Source organism: Aphelocoma coerulescens, chromosome 2 (genome assembly GCF_041296385.1).
Source record: "Aphelocoma coerulescens isolate FSJ_1873_10779 chromosome 2, UR_Acoe_1.0, whole genome shotgun sequence".
In the NCBI taxonomy this organism is placed as follows: Eukaryota; Metazoa; Chordata; class Aves; order Passeriformes; family Corvidae; genus Aphelocoma; species Aphelocoma coerulescens.
In genome coordinates this window covers 156,794,754-156,817,471 of record NC_091015.1, presented here as the reverse complement: position 1 = coordinate 156,817,471, position 22,718 = coordinate 156,794,754, and the positions used below count along the sequence as shown (strand labels likewise).

The following is a 22,718-nucleotide window of genomic DNA, read 5'->3' as shown; positions in this document are numbered from 1 at the left end:
AACAGAGATCCACCTGCAGCCCATGCTGGAACAGGTGCATGCTCAAAGGAGGCTGAGAGCCTGTGGGAAGCCTGTGCTGGGGCAGGCTCCTGGCAGAACCTGTGGACCTGTGGAGACAGGAACCCATGCCCTTAGGTCAGTTTGGGTCAGCTATCCTGAGTCCTGACTATGTCCCCTCCCAAGATCTTTCCCACCCCCAGTCCACTGGTGAGGGGGAATGCCAAGTGGACACCCTGGATGCTGTGGAGCACTGCTCAGCAGTAGCCAGAGCACTGGTGTGCTCTTAACACCTTCCCAGGACTATGAGGGCTGCTATGGAGAAAGTAAAATCCTACCCATCCTGTCCCAACGTAGTCAGGAAGATGTTAAAGGAAAAACCAAGGTGATCTGGCTGGAAATGCCTCCAAAAGGATCATGGTTTCACTGCCCCATCTCTCTATGGCTGTACCTCAAGTACTGCTGAGCATCTTGTCTCACTTGGGTGTCAGTGCTTTGCTCGGCTGATTCAATACAGAAGGCACTTGTTCTGAGGGAGAGCTCCAACCTAAGGTGCGGCGTGTGCTGAAGAGCTGTGCTGGAAGTGGGCATACCTCAGTTCTGCCACTACCTTTGGTTATAGCTGAGCACAGAGAACAGATCCTGCTTCCTGGCAGGTTTGAAAATTTCAGCTATGGAATATGTAAAGCTGTTTTTCTGGCTTTTTTTTTCTTTTTCCAAAATTCAGACCTATTTTAGCATGTAGACTTACTGAAAAGGAGCACATTAAAACTTTCTAAAAATCAGCCAGATTAAAGCCTGATTCCTGAGCTAAATATGTTTAGTCCTTAAAAGAGCTGAAGTTCATGCCTTGCCATCTTTTGTTCAATTGGGGTTCACAGAAATATTAAGCCTTGGGTTAAAATATGGGCACAGTCAAGAAACTTCTGTAGAATGGAAGTAAGATTAGGCAATCTACATCTCCTCTTCTAGCCCTAAAAATAGGAAAACAGCTGAAGAGGCAGGTTTTCCTATGAGCTTTTGCTCAGTGGCTGTATCCCATCTGTTCTCTCACAGGGCAGTTAGTGAAAGTGTTAGCAGAACTTTCCATGTCTTGTACCAATATTCTGGGAACTTGGCCAGAAACAAACAGCTTTTTGTCCCCAGTTCAGTGTGTCACACTGCCAGAGCCCTCTGTTACCCATGAATGCAGACACAACAGCCACAATCCTCAGCAGCCCACCCGTGTTACCCGATACAGCTCAGTGGTTATCTGGGATTCAGTTTATATGGGGCTCAGCTTTCCTCTGGTGCTCTACAGCACTGCTATCCATGCCATGAGGAACACACCATGGTGTAAAGAAGGTTTGTGTCTTGTGAGACTTGATACCAAAGTGAAAAATTCAGCAAAGAGCCTAACAAGGAGGGAAGGGAGGGAAGATGTCTTGATCCTGAAGCAAGGTCAGAAATACCCTCATTACAGGAGCACCCAAAGCCCATCTCTGCTGCTGTCAGTATCTTTAACTCCAGTTTTAACACCCTGCCTGTATTTAGTACCACATTCCAAGTTATGGGGCTGATACGAACTGCCTGCACAAGCTGGCACTGAAGTGTGAGTGTGCCAGAGAAGAGCAGTATGCCAGTAAAACACCTTCTCTGTTACTTTATTTGGCTTTATTCTGTATTACTTTGAGAAGCAAGTGGTCACTGAGGTGCCACCTGCCTGCAGCACAGACTGCTGCCCTTCACACCCGACGTGCTCTCACATGGGCTGTTCACGAGGTCGAGTGACGTGATGCCACCACATGGGGGGCAGATGCCCTTCCTTACGAGCTGGAGGCAAAGCTTCAGTTCTTGGACCATCAGCTGGAGTTTCATCTTTTAACTGCTTAATCTAGAAGACAAGACAAAGAACTGCTTTAACATATTAACACACTTTGCCATAATGTGATTTTCAGTGCCCAGGCAGTGAGCAAAATGAGCCCCTACTTCCACAGGGAAGAACCAGTGGTAACACCTTTGGCTGACAGGTTTTTTACTTCTACTCAGTAACCACTGTAAGTTCATATTACCTAATTAAGAAGGAATTTCTAAGAGCAAGAAGTGATTTACAAGGGAAATTTCACTTAAAAGGTCATTATTTCCACATAATTCACGTCTGCCATTACTATATTAAAGAGGCTGAATTGTGCTGCTGTGGAAGCTGCCAGATAATTCCAAGTCTGGACCAAGTTTCCCTGCAGTCAGTAGGAGACTTCTGTTCCTGCATGTCACCAACAGCCCCTCACATGCTTTCAATACCCACTCCTTGAAGCAGCACAAGTGCCGGCTGTCCCTGTGTTAATTCTGCTCAGTGCCACACTCCATACAATCCAACTGAATCAAAGAACTGTTCTAGGAACACCAACTTCTTCCAACCAACTCTCAGTTTAGGATGGCCAGAAATTAAGTCTCGATGCCCAACTGATGACCACCACAGCAAATCACTTTCAAAGGTGTAACCAGAAAGTGCCAGAGCTCCACAGCAGCAGAAGAGGAATTCTCTGGTCATCAGTCTCCTTTCATCCCACTTTGGAATTTTTTTTCACAAAACTGCTACAACAGCTCTCACTAACTGACACAAGGCTGCAGGTTCAGCTTTAACTTCAAATTCCCTTCACAACCTTTCAGAAGCTGTAACAAATGTGTAGGCATTTTAGGTCAAGTCAGTGTTTCACACTGGCAAGGGCTCCAGTACTGAAGAGTCTAACTGAGACTGCAGTAGACATTCAGTAATTCTTCCAAGAACACATCTGTGTCACACAGGATACTTGTGTGCTAAAGAGACTTTCCTTTGCATAGAGCAAGCACTGACCTCTCTTTCCCAGCTTTCCTGCTGCAGCTTCTTCCATTGCTCTCGTTTGGCAAAGTAATCAGGATACATTGCCTTCTCAGAAGGGTGCCAGAAATCCAAGCACCATTCAGGATGCTGTTGAAGAAAAATGTAATTTAAAATACTATTTTTATATATGAAATCACATTTGTACACAGAAGAACAAAACACAAAGGCTGAAGCCAGTGTTACTCCCTAGGTTTTCTTCTATTTTGAAGTGCTACATAAAAACACCATTTAAGAGCTGCCTGACTTTCTCAAGGCAAGGGGCAGAGGTCAGGACTTTTCACACATTATCCTAACCCATAGCAAGATATCACAGTGACTTGCTTAAATCACAGCATTCCAAAACAAGTCCCAGGTCATCTTAGATTATTCTAAACTTCTCAAAATAATTCCATTTGGTGGAGAGGAAGATCTGATTTCTTCCCTTCCTTCTCTCAAAGGCAGCAGGTTCGAGGAATCCTTCTCTCCAATTACTAATTTATTTTACTTGACAGAGACAGAGCATAACAGCTCATTTCTTCTTATCTACAACTACCAAGAAATGAGCAGTTTCTTAGGCCTTTAAGATCTTGAGGATGGTCTGACCTCTAAGACCTTCTGACAAGAGAAAAAACCAAAATTTAAAATTTTGCAGCCATTTAAGAATAATTAATTGTTCACATTTTAAAGAGAGGAACACTGAAAAACAAAATCACACCAAAGCTCCCAATCCTTAAAAAAAAAAAAAAAATAAAAAGTTGCTCCAGTACCATCATTCATTTAGTGATACTCACACTTTTGGTTTCCTGCTGTGATTCTTATCACAGAACAAACCTTTGACTGAACAGAAATAGCACAGCTGCTTAAGTAAAAAAATATCTACACACAGCAAACTCCAGTTAAAACCACCATGCAGCCTGAGATCTAAAAATTACATTTTGCAGCAGCATTCCACAATGGACAGTCACTGATACACAAACCAGCCAAATCCTTGTGACAGCCATTTTGTGAGCACAGTTTTAGCCTAACTGGGAAAAGAGAGCATAACCCAGTTTGTGTTTCTGTATGAAGACTAATCTTGACCACTTTATTGCTCAGCTGGCCTTTTTTCTGTTCAGATTCTCTGTCACTGTTATCTCCACTACTGCTCAGGCCCTTGACCTTAGCATAAGCTTAAGTCCTTCTCCTTTCACTCCTATGTTCTTTATTCTGCCCCTGATAAATCTATATCATATTTTTCCCTTCTGTGGATTATTATGCAAAAAGATCCAATCAGATCCAGTCTTGTGCCAGCACTTTTTTCAAACTCCTAAGAAAATGGCTGCATGCAGTCTCTAGGTCAGTATTAACTTCTAATGCATGAAAAAGATGATGCCAAGAAAGCAAAGTCCCTGTGTTTTTCCATGTTTTTCTATGAAACTTTTGCTCCTAAATAAAGCAATCTCGATGGTCAAAACCTGTAGAAGTGCCTTAAAAAGTCTAAAAATAAGGCTTCTATTTCCAGGCACCGCTCCTTTCACACAGTGGCACAATCTACGCAATCTGGCACTGCAGCATATGAAATGAAATGATAACTTGTACCATTGCTCAAAATGATGGAAGCACCATAGGACGGAGTGAAGGGAAGTCCTCGACAGCCAAGGTGACACCTGACCTCACCAGAGGAAGCAAGGCTGTGCTCGGGAGGCAGCAGAGCTTCCTCGGCGCTGTTCACTCCCCCAGCTCAGCTCAGGCCTCCCCTTTTCCAGCCTGACCCACCACTGTCAGCGGGCGGACTGCGTTTGGCAAAAGAGCAAATGATTATCCCAGGGGAAAAAAAAAAAAAAAAACAACAAAAAACCAACTAGCGGTGTTCACACTGATCAAGAAACTCCATTTTCAAGGACCAGAGCAGCTCCTCCCACACAAGCGGCAAGATGTTCACCGAGCTATGAAGTGACACTGCTGAGCCAAGCTGCGGCCCTGTCCAAGTCAATGTTACATAAAACAAGCGCAAAGCAAGCGCAGCAATCCACAGCATTACCGGCGCCTCACCTTGTAGCACTCGTATCTCTCGTAGGAAGTGCCCCCGGGGGAGTCGGGCAAGATGTACGGCTGCGGGTGCTGGCTGGCCCAGAACTCTTCCTCGCCGGCCTTCAGCAGCGCGGTGGCTTTCACCATGTCCTTCACATCCTTGTTCTTATCGAACCGGTCCCTCAGGAGGCAGGCGAAGTAGCGGTACTTGTCCCTACAGACAGAGGTCATGCACAGTGAGGAGGAGAACAACAACCCCCCCACCCCAGGCCCAGCAAAGCGCGGGGCTAAGCGCCCCGATGTGAGAGCGGCCGGCGCTCCACACGCGCAACTCCCCTCGCCCTCACCGCTGGATGCACCAGGACTCGAGGTGCCGCAGGGATTTCTTGTACAGCCGCAGCACCTTCTGCTGGTGTGTCAAGTACGCGGCCATGGCGCCGGGCGCTCAGCGGCACCTTCCTCTCCGCGCGGGGGATGCCGGGAGGGCGGCGCGGCCCCGCCCGCGCTGCCGCCGGAGCGCGCCCGGAGCCGCCATGAGCCGCGCCAAGTTCATCGGTGAGGAGGTGCCGGGGCGGGCGGGGGGTTTCTGTCCCCGTGTCCCCGACCCAGGCTCCCTGCTCCTCGCCCGGTGCCGGGCCGAGGCGACCGCCGCTACCCCGCTCCTTGAGCGTCCGCGCGCAGCAGACGGAGGCTCGGGCTGTGCTGTAGCAGGGCTTGTCCTAGCCCTTCATCCAGTGTTTGTCGCTTCCTGCTGCAGCCTCTCATCCAGGGCTTCTCCCAGTTCCTCAGGCTTGTCACAGGCTCTTAGGCTTGTTGCAGTCCCTTGGGCCTGTTACAATCTCTTGGGCTCGTCCCAGCTCCTCTGCCAGGGCTTGTCGCCTCCTGCGGTGCGTCTCGGTGTCCCGGGCCGAGGTTTGGCGGCCTTGGAGCCCCCAGGAAGCGTTTGGGAATGTTTGTGCTGTGTCTGGCACTGGGGCTGCTGTTCCTCAGTTACCCCCCAGCTCAGGGGGTTCGGCCGCCCCTCGTTCCCTCTCCTGCATTGGCGCATTAGTCGTGGTTGTTTCTGATTGTATGGACCTGGCTTGGATGAAAATGTTAGTATTTTTAGGAAATTCGACGGAAAGCGTGTAAATAACTTTAAAAGGTCGGTTCATATGGAAACCCTACTTGCGGTAGACCAGCTTAATATTTCCTTGGAAAATTTCCCTTCCCGCTAGAATCTCCGCTGGAAGCGCGGGGTCTGGCAGCTGCAGAGCTGCTGTTCCTGCAGCCGCTGCTTCAGGCCTTGGCTGCAAGGCTGCAGCGCAGGGAAAGCCGTGGGAGCCGAGTGAGGAGGGCTGGGCTGGGCAGCTCCAGCCGGTACCTGCATTGCAGGTGTCCTGTCAGTGTCCTGTCAGTGTCCTGTCAGTGCTGCCGGGCGAGTGGGATAGCCCAGGGATGGCAGGAGGAGGGAGAACAGCTCTTGGGAGGCATTCTGCTGCTGCTCCCACCCGTGTAAAGGCTGTAGGGAAGATGCCGCATTTTCCCTTCCTTTATGGTTGTTTGCATAAATTTGTGTTTTTATGTGAAAAGCGGATTTGCTTGCAATAGAAAGTGTATGTGTATTTGCTTTGGCGGCTTTGAGGGTGTGCATAATACACTCACAGAAAGTCTGAAGTTGCACAGAGGCAAAAGTTTAAATTTTCTGTCACTTCTAGTAAGGAGAAAGTTCTCAAGTTATGCAAATAAACTTATGCTTAAGCATTTTATGGCTTACCAATGTGCTGGTCCAGTGGCTATTAATTTAGGGTTTCTCTTGTCTTCTCTAGTTGACTAATGCTCAGAATAAAATGTAAAACAACTATAACTTCTAATTTTTTTCTTTGGTTTTCCATAGATATTGGTATTAACCTGACAGATCCTATGTTCAGAGGAATCTACAGGGGAACGCAGAAACATCAAGGTAAATGTTTCTTTGTATCTGCTGGAAGACAGTATCCCTTTGTCTAAATTAGAACCCTCATGCATGTCAGAACATGATGTTAGAGTGTCTTTCTTCTCCTCTGTCCTGGGGTGATGTTATGAAGTCCCTTCATTCCTTAACCGTGCGCTCAATGCCCAAGGACGCGGTGCCTGTCAGAGGGACCCGGGGGCGGGGCCGGAGCCGCAGGACCCGAGTGCGGGGCGGTTCAGCGGCTCAGCCCAGCGGCTCGGGGGCTTGGGGGCTCGGCGGGGCTCGGCAGGGAGTGCGCTGGGAGCACTGTGCTGCTTTTCTGGGCTTCCTGTGTGTTCCAGCTAGCTGGGAAAAGGTTCTGGTGGTTTCTTTCTTGTTCTTTTTCCCCATCCCTCCCCTTGCCTCACTGCCTCCCTTCCCTTCTCGCGGGTCTGCGGAGCCTGCGGGGGTGGCCCCGGCTGGTCCAAGCCCGCGTGTCTGTTCCCTCTCCGGGAATTTGTTGTATTTTGAGGGGTTTTTTTATCCTGATCTACCCTGTTTTGTTAGTGTGTTAATAAACAGTTTGGTTTCTTTTTCCCACTTTCACTTCTTGTGACCCATTTGTCTCATTGAGGGAGGAAAATGGGAGGCCCTTTTCCCTTTGGAGGAGACACTCACTCCAGAGTGTTTCCTCCTGAAGTTTTGTCTCAAAAACCAAGACATCCTCCTTATGTATTTAGGCTTAGAGAAGAAAACCTGACTAAATAAGTTGGATACCCTAACCAAATGCATTGTCTTAATTGCTGTTGTCATGCAGGTAACTGCATCTAGAGCAAAATGGACAATTGCTGATCTACACTGAAAAACTGATATGAGAGTTATGAACAGTAGTCTGTTAAAGTATTGCATTGCTGAATCATAGTTACTAATTATAATGTGGGGTGGTTTTTTTTACTCTTATGGCCTTTAGATATGGATGTAAAAATGGAGAGCCTCCTAAAGTATGTGCAAAAACTTCCATTGACTTCTTGGATTTAAATTGGATCTTCAGTTATTGTATTTTGTTATTGTCTTACAAAAATTAATTAAGTATGGTGTAAAGATTTAATGATAAGAATTTTGACTGCATGAAAATTGAAAAGTAGTTAAATTATCCTGTAAAATCTCAAGTTCAATTTGTGACATTCTTATGAACTTTTGCAGATGACTTTCTGGATGTAATAGAGAGAGCAGTCAAAGTTGGCATTAAAAAGGTAATTTCTTACAATAAAATTGCTTTAAAATTTTAAGCTGCTTTCTAATATTTGGGGTTTTTAGTGCTCTCCTACTAAAACAATGTTTCTGGGATTTGCAATGGAAAATGCAGTAATTTCCTTCAATAGCACAAAATAAAAGTGTTCTGTGCAGAGCACTGTCTTTCCTTTTGCACAGATGATTATTGAAGTTCAGTGATATTGTAGGGAATGTGGATTTAGAAGTTATTTTGTACAGTTTTGACAGAAAGATGCTCTCTGACCTGCTGCAGTGTAAGTGGTACATAATTTTCTATGTTGTATTATAGGCAACTATTCCTTTCTTCTTGTATCTTGTGAGGCTCTTAGAGAATAAATCCTATGAGGAGCAGCTGAGGGGGCTGGGGGTTTTTTAACCTGAAGAAAAGGAGGCTCAGAGGAGACCTTATCACTCTCTACAACTCCTGAAAGGAGGCTGTAGTCAGGTGGAGGTTGGTCTCTTTTCCCAGGCAACCAGTGACAGGACAAGAGGAAATGGCCTCAGGCTCTGCCAGTGGAGGTTCAGGTTGGACATCAAGGAGGAGTTTCTTCATGGAAAGGGTGGTCAGGCATCGGAACAGGCTGCTCAGGGAAGTGGTGGTCATCATTCCATGGGAGTGTTCAAGAAACGACTGGATGTGGCACTCAGTACTACGGTTTAGTTGACAAGGTGGTAGTGATCTGTCAAAGGTGGAACTCAGTGATATTGGAGGTCTTTTCCAACTTTAATGATTCTGTGATTAGTAATCAACAATTACTGCTGAAGATCAAACTCTCCTGACTGAGGTTCTTCAGATATTTCTATATGTAAAGGAAATTGGTAACTGCAGAAGAGCTGGGAGTGCCCACAAACTCTTAGAGTTGAGACATCTCAATGTTTGCTGGTAAATACTGGCTTACATGTATTAAAACAGCATCATTATGAGAGAATTTGTAACTCTGAACTTGAAATTGATGTTTTCAGCAGTGCATCGCATTCCTTTAGATACAGTAGTTTAACCTGCCTCTCTCTCTCTTTAAACTAATACATTTTTGACAAAAATATGAATTAACATAGAATACAATGCATACTGGTACAAACTGTTCTACTGCACTAATAAGGTTACCAGATTAGAAATAAAGAAATAAACGCTCCTCTAGCAGAGGAACAGGCATCTTCGGAGTTTGTTGAAAAACTCTCATCTGAAAAGAGTGTGAAATGCACCAGAAGACAAAAAAAGAAAACTAGTGATGGAGAAGTTACCCTACTGCAGCAAATACAGGATTGAGGTCACATTTATATGTGCTATAGAAGTGCTATTTAATCTTTATACCACCCTCTGAAAATAAGTAGCAGTTTTTTATCTTATCACCAAAAATAGATTAGCTGCATAACTTTTCCAAGATGCACAGTGGATTGAGAAATGTTATTCAGGAGTTCCTGTTCTTAGCTGTTCTCAGCCTTGCTACTGGCCTGTACAGTGTCAGAAGCCTATTCCATCACAGATTGTTCCTACTTGCATAGAAGCTTAATCTGCTTATTAGAAAATACTTTTATTTTTCTGTATAGCTGCTGCTTTATGGTAATTTTTTGTGAAGTTTTGCCCTGTGTTGTGTATGCACTGAGCCATTTTCAGCTTAACATTTCTTAATGGTATCATTGGGATGTGCCTGTCTGTCATGAGCTCACTGCAGGAATGTCTGAGCTGGTGCTGACAGAGCCTGGTGGATAGCACCTGTAGGGAGAAGAGTTGTCCAAAAGCACTGTAGTCATGGACGTTACAACCTAGGGTGAAATATTCTGCAAGTGGTAGTTCAAAAAAGTACACTATAGGCAACAATTCTGGTGTGGTGACTTTAAGGTAAAATAAAAGATCAGAGATGGAAATTCTTAAATTTATAATCCCAGCTCTGCTACAGACTCATTTTTTGGTTTAACTACTTACTCTTACCTTGTTTTGGGTCTTTGGGATTCTTTACTTTCCCCAGCTCTAAGACAAGGAGAATGTTTCCAAGTATCATTTCTTGAGTGCTAATACAGTGTCTTTGGTCATTGTCTAATGAAGCGAATATTGCTACAAATAGAAGTATTTTATTCCTGTAGTGATTTAAATGCTTAGCATAAAAGATACTTGATGAAGGGAAAAAAAAATCATGTTTTGCTGCCTAGTGTATTTACTAGCTCCTGAGGACCATCAAGGTTTATTGCTGATTTATGAAATCTTGTTTTATATATATTAGTAATTGTATTGTGATGTTTTCTGTTGAGATTCTTCCTCATATCTGTTTTCTTAAACATCCTGTTTGATGTTCAAAGAACATCCAACTGACAGTACTTTTCTTGTTTCAAGTTTTTAATTACAGGTGGGAGTCTAGAAGATAGTAAAGATGCGTTGCAGCTGGCACAGACAAATGGTATTTTCACTTTAAATTTACATTGTCAGTCAAAAATGTAACATTCTCTGCTCTCAGAATTGAGTTCAAAAGGACCTGCCCTAGAGGTATTTACAGAATCCCAGATTAAAATGAGAAATTACATTTCAGAGTGGGATGAATGCATTGTGTATGAGTTTCTGTGTGTTGCTCTTTAGATCCCTGATGTTGAAAGGAATCACTCTTTTCCTGGGTGTTCTATTTCTAAATAAAAATTAAAATTATAAGAAATTTCTGGAATAAAGATATTGATACAAGTTTCTGTTCTAGAAATAAGGTAAAATGCTTATATGTTGAGAAATATATGGGGTTTGCTGGCTTTTTGTTTGTTTTTTACTCACCAATCTGTCATGACTAGCTTAATCAAGAGAGGTATCTTTCTTTTGATCCTTCTCCTGGCTTTGCCTTTCTTTCTGTGAAAGGAAAATGGCTCTTCTTTTATCTTTAGGCAAATTTCAATCTACTAATTATTTAAATATGTATTTGAACTAAAACACATTATACTATTTGCTAACAGAAATATAAAATAATTTTGGTTTGAATGAACCCAGGGAGGTAATTTGGTTTGACCCAGTCCACCTCCCCACTTCCCATTGAAGGAGGACTGGCTTGAACATTAGGGCAAGTTGCTCAGGGCCTTATCTGGTTATTTCCTTCCCCAGTGCTTTTACACTTAGCAGAAATGTTAGTTTTGGCAAGGTAATTTAGATTAGATACTTGGGAAATCGGGCAGATTTGACCTGTGAAATTCTCTGACAGCTTACACAGGGGCACATGGGGAAATGCTCTCTGCAGATCTTACAGCTGGGGTAACCTGATGCACTTGAACAAGATGTATTTCTAAATGATCTCAAGTGGTCTCTTCTAGCCTCAGCAGTTGTATGATTTATTGAGGGCTGCTCCACCAGAACAGATCAGCTCTAAGCTGCAGTTTTGGAGTACACCAAATAATGTGTACTAAAAAGAGACACGTGCACAAGCCCCCATTGGAGATATTGTCTGACATTTTTAAGGCAGAAAATGTCTGTCTAATGAAATTATCACTAAGATAAAGATGTTCAAAGGTAGTTTTCTTTTAAAATTATGACCAACTAAAAATAATCCTCCAGAGGCAGATACTGTCTATACCTTGAATAAATTTTCTTTTTTTTTTTCTTAAAACCTCCTAATGCTCTCTTGCTTTAGACATGTTTTTCAGTACAGTTGGCTGTCATCCTACTCGCTGTGGAGAATTTGAGCAGAGTAGCCCTGAACAGTATTTATCTGAATTAAAAAATTTGATCGAAAAAAATAGGACAAAGGTAATAGCAGTTGGAGAATGTGGCTTAGGTAAGTGTTCTCTTAGTACTTCAATATTTATTTTTTCTAGATATATACTGAAAAACTCCTAAAATACTAAATGGGTTTTTTGTTTTTTCTATTTGTAGATTTCGATAGGTTAGAATTTTGCCCAAAGGACATCCAACTCAAGTAAGAAACTTTTGATGACTGTGAATTGACTTGTAGCAATTTACAGGAGTGTTTCCTATCTATTTGTGTTCTGCCATATAACATACTGTCAGGTCCAGCCCTAAAATTTGCAGGATTGGGCCCAGGGTTTTTTTGGCAGAAATGGGAATTTAAGGAAACATGCCTACATTCAAGTAGTGCAATGTGCTTTATTTTGCTACCTGCCTGGTGTTGACTTATGTCAACATGTGTTATGTCAGCATGTCTTTTTCTGTAAAATTGATCAGAAATTGTCAATTTCTGGTGTGACAGATGTTCATTCTTGAGTTAGAGCTTAGTTAAGTGCTCTAAGAGGCTCATGGGGAAAATAACATAAATGTAGTATGTGAAAGAATTGGGTTGTTGAGTACAAGTCATGGGGAAGGGAACAGAACTATCAAAAGCATAAGTCAGCAGTGGGGAAAAAAGAGCTTTTAGTAAGGAAGGTGTTAGCTGGTAGCAGATGATGGAGAGCTGATGGTAAAAAAAAGGTATCAGGTAGAGATAGTAACATCTCAGCAGGTGGAGAAGTAACATGTGCAGCATAGATGCTAAGAATGGAAAGAAGCTACTACAGCCCCTAAAATCAGCCTGCATTCTTGCATTGAGAACGTACCTCTGCAGAGGGAACTGACTGAAAGATAGTGATAAATTCAAATAAGATGGGTGATCTATGACTTACACTTGCATGTTACTGTTTTGAGTAAATTAGTCACTGGGGGGCAGTGGTTGGATGTGTTTTTTCTAATTGCTACATGTTAGCAGTAGGAGGAGTGAATTTCTTCATAATGCTACAGACCTGCAGTTAAATACTCAGCAAAGGGGACAGGACTTTTTTTCCCAGGACTTTTTTTCACTCCCAGAGGAGTGAATTTCTTCATAATGCTACAGACCTGCAGTTAAATACTCAGCAAAGGGGACAGGACTTTTTTTCCCAGAAGAATTCAGTGTACATGAAGTTCAGCAAAGCACACCTTGGAGCAGAAGCTGTTTCTTTTCTGTGGCAAACTAAAACACTGATGGAGTATCAGATTTTAAGATCCTTAACTGCCTTGGTGTTATAGAGAGGAAAAAATACGTATCTCATTTCACTGTCCAATGGACTGCAGCTGAAGAGCTGTAGCGACTTCTCATTGGGTGCACTGAAACTGAGTTGTGAGGAAAGAGATGACAGGCCTGATCAGTGAACTAAACAAAGGAAGGCAGAGCGTGAAACACATGGAGACAGTTCACTGGTTTTCAGCTGCTCCATAGTTCAGGTGCAGCAGTCACAGGGAGGGCTGGCAAGCAGCTGCACAGTTCCCCCACAGAAGAGCAGCATGTTTGTTTCCCAGGCAGTATCAGAGCATGACCTCTGTTTCATTCAGTATTTAATCATTATTTTTCTGGTTAGTTATGCTGTGTTTTCTTTTGGATAATTTTCACCTGTAAAAAAATGAACATTATTTTTAACCCTTTTTCTTCAGTTAAAAAAAAAAAGTTAATAAAGATGAGAATCTAATAAAAATTAAATTCCTTTGTTGTAGCATTCCTAAGAACTTTTTATTTCAAAAATTTTCCCCATTCTCAAAACTTTTCCAACAGAAAGTGGTGATTTGAATGGTAGCAAGATGAAGGTACTGCCTTCATATTATGGTGAAAGTTGTATTATAAATGCACTGGTAAGCATATAGAAGTTTCATATCTGCTGTACTACTGGGAGGGGTTTGTGGGGTGTAGCAACACAAAGCCAGGAGTTTTCTCAACCAAACTGGGTGAAGTGAACAATATCACATGCACCATTACTCAAATTAATTCAGAAAAGTTTATCTGGAGATCCACCTGAGCAAGGCCAGTTTGCTTTAGCTCCTTTAGTGTCTTGATCCTGTAGCATTTGAACATGATGGTCAAAAGTATGATGGTCAAAACTAAGCCTGCAAGCAACCATGCAGAAGTATTTTCAGACTATGAGGGAAATGGTGAAGTAACACAAAATCGGCATATATTGAATGACAGTCTGCTTGCTCAAAGGAACAGGTTGTTCCTTAAGCACTGGAACTCATTAGGGTTAGTTTCCTACTGAGTTATTTTGTTACCATTCCAATCACTGTATGTCTGGTTTCTTCATGCTTTTCCAGGGTTTGGGTTTTTAAAATTTTTTAATTATTTTTTTTTCTCTTCAATAACTTCCCCCATCCAGCTCCCCTTTCTCTTTGACAGGCCAAGGAGCAACGTGTTTGGCTTCATTGTTGCTAGAAATGGAAGAAGCTTGAGTTACATTTCCATTTGTAGAGGCGCTAAACTTTGTACTTTCAAGGCACTACCCTTCTCAAAATTAGATTGAACGTGGCCAGTTAGGTTACTTAGGGAGCTTATTTGCAGTTCTGTCTCTAAAACCTCTTTCCCATATGAAACAAGTATTCTGTTAAAAAAAAACCCAGACCAAAAATCAAGCAATTGTGGCTATTTAACCACAAGAGCAATCATGAGTTGCAATTAATTTATATTGAGTCAAACAAGCTAAACTAAGCACAGTATCTAGACAAAGAAGATTCAGAGTAGGGCTAATGCATTCTCATGAATTTTCATGTCAGTTTTCAAGGTTACAGCTGATTTGTTTAACCTGTTTTATAGCAAAGATTTGCACTGATTAACAGGGAAGGTAACTTTGATCTGAGAAATATCAACCTGTAATATACAGAAAATAGTGAAAATTACATGAAATTAAATGATCAGTTGCATATTTGTTTAGGGGTTTTTGTTTGGTTGATTTTTTTAGGAAAATGTAAATCAAACTGATGGTTTGCTGCCACTTTCCCCTGATTGATATATGACTCATACACACCAGCATGTGATCACTGGAGTTTGCCTTTGAAATGGGAATGATAACTGATGGGAATTTCACAGTGCCCTGGACTGTTTTTTAACAGCAACACCTCAAGAAATCCAGTATGTGCATAGAGCCCCAGCCTGTTGGGATGGGCAGTGTTGTTCTCCTGCTTCGCCCAAATAACGTCACCTTTCAAACTGTGGGTGGACACGGAGTCATCCATGCACTGCTGGCCTTCTGCCATGCTTAGGTTCCTCTGCTTGTTCCCTGAGCATGATTTCCCTGCCTGGGTGGAGTGGGGCAGCAGAGATGTGGAATGGTAATTGCAGAGCTCGCTGCTAATGACAAGCACAGGTTAGTTCAGTGCTAAGTAGTTTCCTTTGCATTCAGTTGCATTGGGGAACCTGGCTACCTCCTTACCTTCCCTCTGTCCACCTTCCAGTGTCTCTTCACAGGGTGCAGCCTCGCTGTTACCGCCCCATCGAGGGCAACTCTAGGAGTACGAAGTAGGAGAGGGATAAAAATGAGTGGAAAGGAAAGCATGAAGGAACACGGAGGAGGGGAGGAAAAACAGGTGAAGACAATGGGCAGAATGGGGCAGAAGTATGATGTCTAATCTGATATTTGTTCCATCCCAAGAGAGGGAAGACTGACCTCCATGGATTGTTATTCACAGGTCAGCAGCTCTGATGCAGTTTGGCCATTGGAGGCTGTAGAAGCCTGTACAACACTCCCCTGCTCATCCTCACTGTTTATGAGTGCTTCTTGAAATAGTGGCCTCTGTGTCATCCACACTCTCCATTCCTGACATTTCAGAACTTTGTGGAAAGAACGGTCAGTTCCTCTTCCATTAAAAATAAATAAATAAATACAAATGAACTCCAGCACCCACACTACATAGGAGTACATGCTCAGCATATACATAAATACATTCTGCAGTACTGATGCTCTTGGCCACTTACCTGTCTTCAAGCATAGATCACGGCTATGGCAATACACATGGGAAAGAGGTTCTTTTAAATCCTTGCACAAATAAGAACTTTTGCATGGCAAATCCATTAATTCTCTCTTTAGCTCTGGAGGACAGAAGCTTGGGAAAAAAAATCTTTTACTGTCTTTACTTGTTCTTACACTGAGTTTCTCTAAAGGTGTATTTTATTTTACAGGTATTTTGAAAAACAGTTTGACTTGTCAGAACAGATGCAGCTGCCCATGTTTCTCCACTGTAGAAATTCACACGCTGAATTTTTAGGTGGGTTTTGTTTGAGAATTTCATATCCAGAGCAAATTCTGAATATGATAATCTTTCATATTTGTCTGTTACAAAGCTATCTTACATTTTTATTTATTTCATTTCATAGATATAATGAGAAGAAACCGAGATAGAGTTGTAGGAGGGGTGGTAAGTGTGAACTTCAGTGTAGCATTCATTTTTCCGTGCATGTGTGTGAATATTGTTGCTTAATATGCAATTTCTTGTTTGTCATGGAATCTGGGTAGGCTTTCTGTTATATGATTTAAGCTGTTATTAATTAGTGCGTTTTCCAGTCCCTTTTATTATTTTTATTTTCATTGCTTATTTGACAGACTTTTTGTAAGGTAAGAAGATAGGCTGAGAAAAAGCTCTGCAGCTGATGTGAAGAGTTTTTCTTGGCCTGCCAGAAGGACAGTTAAAGCACCTCATCATTGCTATTGGCCTTTTCCCAATTCGTCAGTGTCTGTAACTGCAATGCATTCAGACCGCAAATCATTTAGATGCATGTTCCCAATGGAACCCATAACCTCAGACATTTGCTTCTGATGTTAGACATCGTTTTCAAATTAGATACAGATGGAATTTTTGATTACTTTATGTCTTTAGATACTCAGATCACATTTTAAATTCAAAAGCCTAGCAGGAAAAGCTTTGGGTGAAATAGTTGGAGAAGTCCAGCATTGCTTTTTCAGGTTTTGATTATGACTGGATTTTTCAATATAATAATAACATGAGACCACACCTCCTACAAGAATATTGCAGTCCCCAGGTTTGTCCTTTGTTACCACAAAACCCTTCCCCACGCTCAGTGCTTTGCATGTTCTGCTCTTATGTAATGCTGTGAAGGCTCTTCTTCCTTCCTCCCTTTCTTTTTTCCTGCACAGCCAGGAACGGGGGAGAAACAAGCAGGTATCCTCTGCAACTGCCTGAGCCTGTCACAGCACAGGGAAGCAGAGCACTCTCTTTACTCCACTCAGGCTGAGAAGATGCAGTTCCCAGCTGCATTACACTGTTTGTAACTTGTGACCCTCCACTTCCTCTCCAGTCCCTGGAATGACCAAGCAGTCTGTCTTGCTAGTTCCATTGGCCTAACATCTGTGGAGAATAGAATGCTACTCCTATGGTGTCCCTGACAGTGCCCTGTAGGGAATACTGAGGAAAGAATACAAAAATTCAGCGTGTACAGGATTACTTCCCAAGTATGATCTCCCAGCTATCAGTTAGAGGGAGTTCCAGGGCCAAAAGAGTATCACTGGATAGGCCTTTTCTACACGTATTTGTCACTGTTAAAAGTGCGGTAACCAGTTGTAGTGCAGCATTCAGGTGACTTCAGCCTGAACTTTGCTCAAATACAGAATCAACTGAGCCATGTCCTGTCCTGATGTGTGTAATGATGTGTAATGCATACTGTCAAAGGTATGTGATGCTAATAAAAGATAATACATACTTTTGAATTATTGGAGTTTTAATAAAAGTACATTTATATTTTTATATGTGTTCTAGGTACATTCTTTTGATGGCACAAAGGAACAAGCAGCAGCACTAATAGATTTGGATCTTTATATTGGAATAAATGGCTGGTAAGTTCTTTACAAGAAATGTAACTGCTTTAAAATGGCAGCTGTAGTGAACTCATTGCTTTCTTTTAAACAATGAGATCAAGTTTTCAAAGCTTGCTAGACCCTTAATCATCTGACAGATTTAGAATTGCTCTCTGTCTGTTAGCCATCAAAGTTCTTGCCATGCAGCTCAGTGAGGTAATCTAGGTCCACTCTACTACCCTCAGGTCAATCCTTGTTTGTAAATAAATAAGGCTGTTGAGCGTGGAAAGATTCCTTTTGAGGAGTGTTTGAAAAACAGCCTCATTTTAAGCTGCCTGTCAAATGCTGGAGTAATGCAAATGTAACCTGAGTACCTCATCTCCTGGTTATGCAGTCTGAATTCTCAGCAGTCACCTGGCCAAATGCCAGCCAGCACCACTTTGTAAGGCACAGAGCCTGTTACCAGGCAAGCAAGGGCAGCCAGAGAGGGGTTCTGCAGCTTACTGGGGTGAGATGGCTTCTCCCAGTAACTCTGAATTTGCTGTTTTCTGCAAAATTTTAATTTGCAGGCAGTATTGTTAAAAAAGGAAGCAAATTTTATTCATTAACATTATTTAGGAAGCTGCCTTTGCTACAAAACACTTCAACAGGCACAGTAATTACTTTTAGACACTTTTTATGTTGGTTTTTTTTTTAACTAAACAAACTCTAAATTTTCTAGTTCACTGAAAACAGAAGCCAACTTGGAGACACTGAAGTCAATTCCCAGTGAACGATTAATGATAGAGACTGGTAAGATTTTATATCTTGGTCAGTTTGTGACAATGAGCAATGAGATCTGCTGGTGTGACAGTCATAAAGCAGAATCAAGACCTAAAGAATTCAGACCAGGAAAAGGACTGGCTGTTTTCTCCACTTGAGAAAACAGTGTACAGAAATACTCCTTTCCAGCTTTCTGCTGGAAGAAATAAGCTGCTGTGTCAGTTCCTGACATTGCAGGGGAAGATGAAAAGGACAAATTGACAACCCAGATTCTTAAATGTACCAGAATCCTGCTTGAGTATCTTTTAAAATGTAGCTTGCTGGAGATGTGCCAAGCACCGGGCAATGGCTGTGAGTTAGCCACTGGCAGCAGTAATGGCATTTGGAAACAACTGCTCTTTAAATGGAATAGGTGGAAGAATGCTTGAATTCCCTTAGCCCACTGAGCAGTTATTGTAATGGACTGACTAGGGATGTTTTCTTTTTTCATGTTCAGTTATCAGTAACTGACAGTTACAAATACAGTATTTACTTTAATTTCTGAATCTGAGGAAATCACAAACTGGTAAATCCTTAAATTTATTTGCACATAAACTACAGACCTGTTATACAGGAAGTTTCTGTGGAATGCATGCAGTGTATCTGGCTGTCTTTATCATGTCAGAAGAAATTAGTGTTGTGTATTATTGCTGATTTTTTCAAGTGTAAAATCCTGAAGATAATGGTATAAAAATCCAAGATGTTAAATTGCCCAGACCTCTTAAATTTCCTTTTGAGTTAGAGGTCACTGCTAGAAAGAGATTGCAGGAACTTTCGTCTGTAGAAGTAGTTGATTAAACTATCTCATGCTATTCTCAAACAATTGCACTCTTAATTCTGTTTTTTTTAATTAAACTAGATGCACCTTGGTGTGGAGTGAAAAATACTCATGCTGGATCAAAATACATTAAAACTACATTTCCTATAAAAAAGAAATGGGAAAAAGGGCACTGCTTGAAGGACAGAAACGAACCCTGCCATATAATGTAAGTGTACCATTGTACTCTTATTTTAAATACTTCAAATCTCACATAAAAAAAATAGAAAAATCCCAGTTCACTAGTAATGTATAAAATAGAAATTAATTCTAATTGTACTGAAACTTGTGCAAGGTTTTGCTTTATAGGCTGTGGAAAAAATTAGAAGTCTTAATTTTCCTACATCAGCAATTCTGGATGTACAATGCTCCCTGAAAGTGAAACAAGTACTGTTTTTTTCACTTGATACATCGTAGAAGAGGTTAAACCCTGTAAAGTAACCCGACTTGAATATTCATTTCACTCAGTTATTGTTCAGGTAGTTTTTAAAACTGATCCAGCCCTGGGGATCAGGGGACAGCCCCACAGCTGGGACAGTGCCGAGACACCAGCAGTGCCTGTGACACTGCTCCTGTGACATGAACTGCCACAAAATGCATTTTGTCAGGGACATGTCTTCCTTCTGCTGTTGTGCTTCAAAGAATCTGATCCTATGAAATTTAGATATGAATGACAGCAGCCAAGATACAGAGTAGTGAAAGAAAACTCCAGGGGCTTATGGACAGAATTGTGTTTTCTGCCTCTTTTACACACAGTCCCTCACAGAAGTGTAAAAAGCAAGAAAATGTGTAATTGTTTTAGTGAAAATGTTTAGTTATTTGCATTAAATACCACTAATAGATGAAATGCTGAGTTTTCAGAATGCACTTTTTAGATTTAGAAACACTTCTCAGGATAGTACTAAAGATCCAGGTATGCAGCAAGGTGTCTAAACAAGAATTTATTTGAGAACTAAAGGGAATTCTGCTGCTTTTTGAGACATGAAGGAACTTAGAAAACCACTGATGATGCTAAAAGTACAGTTGAAGCTTAGATGGTGACATCTCCTAGTGTTCGGATATATCTTATGCAATTGGGTCAATTGTAATACTCTTTGAAGTTCTTTTTTTTTTGCATTTTAAATGTGAAGTGGACACATTAGCACAGAAGGGTTCCTTCAGTATTTTAAGACTTTCTATGATTTTGGAGTAGGGAAGAGATCAACTGAAAAGTTTTCTGATCACAAGTGAAGGGCCTCTACTGTTACTATTTCAACCAGCCTGTATGTTAGCAACACCCCCACATCTTTGTCTGCTGGCTTAATTGTAGTTTACAGAAATGTTTCAGAAACCCCCCAAACTCAAAATGCACAGTCTGTTCTAGGTTATTACACAAATGCTGCGCTTTGGCTTTTGCCTTCTTTTATAAAACAAAATTTTGTTTGGCTCTACCTTATTTCAAAATTATCATCCCAATAATGTTCATTATAACCAGTTGTAATTTGAGAACCTCTTAAGGTTTAAGAAAAATGAAGAATGGTAATTGAGAATTGGTATTTTGTGACTTCTCAAGTAGCAAAATCTGGTGTGAGGGAATGTTATTCCACAAAGTGGTTTTAATGTTTAGGGTATATATATTGTTTAATACAGCTCAATTGGCAGGAGGAGGTTTCCATTTGTCTGTTTTTGGTGGTGCTGGACACCTTTCAGTTTTGATGGTGATATTTCTGCTTCATATAAATAATTTAGGAACTATTCCCCTTTGAAGCTATTTTAAAAAAAATTAGCCACCAGAGGCTTCTTTTTTCTCCTTCAGCAGTTTCACATACACAGTGTTACAGTAACACAGAGCCTTCTACTGCATCCAAGTGAGGAGAGAAAAGTAAGCCCTAAGTCTTCAAGGGTGAAATTCTTTGGTATTTGTTACTTATTTCTGTGTAGGCCTGATCTCACCCCATCTCATCTGGAATATCCTCTTAGATCAAGAAGGTGTTTGGCTAATTCTGCATCTAGGAAAATATTTGCAATACAGTAATTAAGTAATTATACAGCAATTATTAATTTCCTACTCTTTCTCAAAAAGAAGTTTAGCTATTGCCTCAGTTTAAAGGCAAGATCCAAAACCCACCAAACCCTACCACCAAGCTTAAGTTTCTTACTCTTCATGGTGAAGTTTTATGCTACTACTGGAAAAATCAAAGTTTGACACATCTCAGGAAGCGTACAGAATATGACTTTTTTTTTTAAGAATGACTGATACAAAATCAAGAAAGCAAGTGCAGAGAAAAGGTTGTGGCTTGATTTTAATCATGTCCATCCCATTTCTTTTGCCTCCTTTTCCTGGCTTGTATCAAGACCCTGGGCCTTGTGAAATTGCTCATTTAATATTTACTGCAAATATCCGACCACATTAATCACAATTAAGCTAAAGAACTGGGAAGTAGGAGCAAGTTACTTTGACAGCACTGTGCTCAGATAAAGCTGTATCTGGAATTTAAGCTTGCCATAGACCAGTCTGTTCATAGTGCAGCTTTAGCCTTGAAAGGCTAATGAGTTTTAGTTTGAAAAATGAAGATCATTGATAAAGACACCCACAAAATGACACTTCCTTCAAATCAGAAAGCTGTTTAATTACCTCCAAACAAGAGTCGAAAGACCAAAGATGAATCTGTACCAGTGAGCAAACCAGTGTTCAGTGTAAAGAAAATGGCAGTTAGTAAATTAAAAGTGAAGCTATTTGCATATTTGAGCACCCTGCCCTATTGCTCTTAGCATAGGTTTTTATTCCAGGCTAATCTTAGTGACTTGTACATACACATGCAGCAATCTGAAGTACATTCTGAAGTACTGGGTTAGATTTTCTAATATAAATCTTTCTTTTTTAGTCAAATTCTGGAAATAATGGCGGCAGTAAGAGAAGATGACCCACTTGAGTTGGCCAATACTCTATATAACAACACCATTAAAGTCTTCTTTCCAAATATGTAAAGTTGTTTTTCTTACATTTATTCAGCATAACTTCAGTAAATATATTGCAAAAACTTTAAAATCATCATACCTGCAAGTTCTAATCAATGGAAGCCAGTATGTAGTGGGTTTGGGGTTTTTTATGGTACAAGATTAAAGCTGCTTTTGAAAAGGTGGTCTGCATTTGTGCAGTTTCTCAGCCCTGTTCCCCTTTCATCAAGATTCAAGATCAACTTCAAGGCCAGCCCACACCTGTAACTCCAGTGAGCAGTGGAGGCACAGGATGAGCACCAGGCTGCTGCATTCACATGTAAAGCACTTCAAGCTACTGCTGGCAGTTCAGGAGGGTGGGACACATCTATGGCATGCGCCTTGCTGCTTCACCAGAAAGCTGAGCAGTGTCGCCTTTTGTTGCACATACGCAGCAAATGCTGTAGCATTAAGCCTACCAACCTAAATTTTTATTTATTTTTTAAAAACACAACTCACTATTTTTTTGCGATAAAGCTCTGCTAATACTGAATTTGTAAGTAAAGCTGCTTTGGCTCAGGCGTTCGTTTCCGAGTTGACCGGCTGAAGAATCTGTTTTCACCAGTATTTTTCATTTGCATCCAGAAGAC

General features: G+C 41.5%; 2 protein-coding genes across 3 annotated transcripts; one reads left to right on the top strand and one right to left on the bottom strand.

Moving 5' to 3' along the window:
- Positions 1–1,624: 1,624 nt before the first annotated feature.
- Positions 1,625–5,326, bottom strand: NDUFB9 (NADH:ubiquinone oxidoreductase subunit B9). The gene is made up of 4 exons (XM_069005452.1): positions 5,194–5,326; positions 4,868–5,060; positions 2,831–2,944; positions 1,625–1,870 (listed from the first exon to the last, which is right to left on the bottom strand). The coding sequence occupies exons 1-4, from the start codon at positions 5,277–5,279 to the stop codon at positions 1,739–1,741; spliced, it is 525 nt and encodes a 174-aa protein (XP_068861553.1). The 5' UTR covers positions 5,280–5,326; the 3' UTR covers positions 1,625–1,738.
- Positions 5,299–22,712, top strand: TATDN1 (TatD DNase domain containing 1). 2 transcript variants are annotated; one of them, XM_069005450.1, is made up of 12 exons: positions 5,299–5,401; positions 6,723–6,788; positions 7,962–8,011; positions 10,360–10,423; positions 11,627–11,770; positions 11,869–11,911; positions 15,905–15,990; positions 16,100–16,140; positions 17,497–17,573; positions 18,256–18,326; positions 19,195–19,321; positions 22,017–22,712. In XM_069005450.1, the coding sequence occupies exons 1-12, from the start codon at positions 5,380–5,382 to the stop codon at positions 22,117–22,119; spliced, it is 894 nt and encodes a 297-aa protein (XP_068861551.1). In that variant the 5' UTR covers positions 5,299–5,379; the 3' UTR covers positions 22,120–22,712. The 2 variants fall into 2 exon arrangements, with proteins under 2 accessions (XP_068861551.1, XP_068861552.1); XM_069005451.1 differs by lacking the exon at positions 5,299–5,401 and adding an exon at positions 5,967–5,990.
- Positions 22,713–22,718: the final 6 nt, after the last annotated feature.

Coding starts and splice junctions, on each gene's coding strand:
- TATDN1 (XM_069005450.1), top strand. CDS start 5,380: ATGAGCCGCGCCAAGTTCATCG. Junction 8,012..10,359: donor TCAAAGTTGGCATTAAAAAG/GTAATTTCTTAC, acceptor TCTTGTTTCAAG/TTTTTAATTACAGGTGGGAG. Junction 11,771..11,868: donor AGTTGGAGAATGTGGCTTAG/GTAAGTGTTCTC, acceptor TTCTATTTGTAG/ATTTCGATAGGTTAGAATTT.
- NDUFB9 (XM_069005452.1), bottom strand. CDS start 5,279: ATGGCCGCGTACTTGACACACCAGCAGAAGGTGCTGCGGCTGTACAAG. Junction 5,061..5,193: donor GAGTCCTGGTGCATCCAGCG/GTGAGGGCGAGG, acceptor CTCTGTCTGTAG/GGACAAGTACCGCTACTTCG. Junction 1,871..2,830: donor AGGAAAGCTGGGAAAGAGAG/GTCAGTGCTTGC, acceptor CTTGTCTTCTAG/ATTAAGCAGTTAAAAGATGA.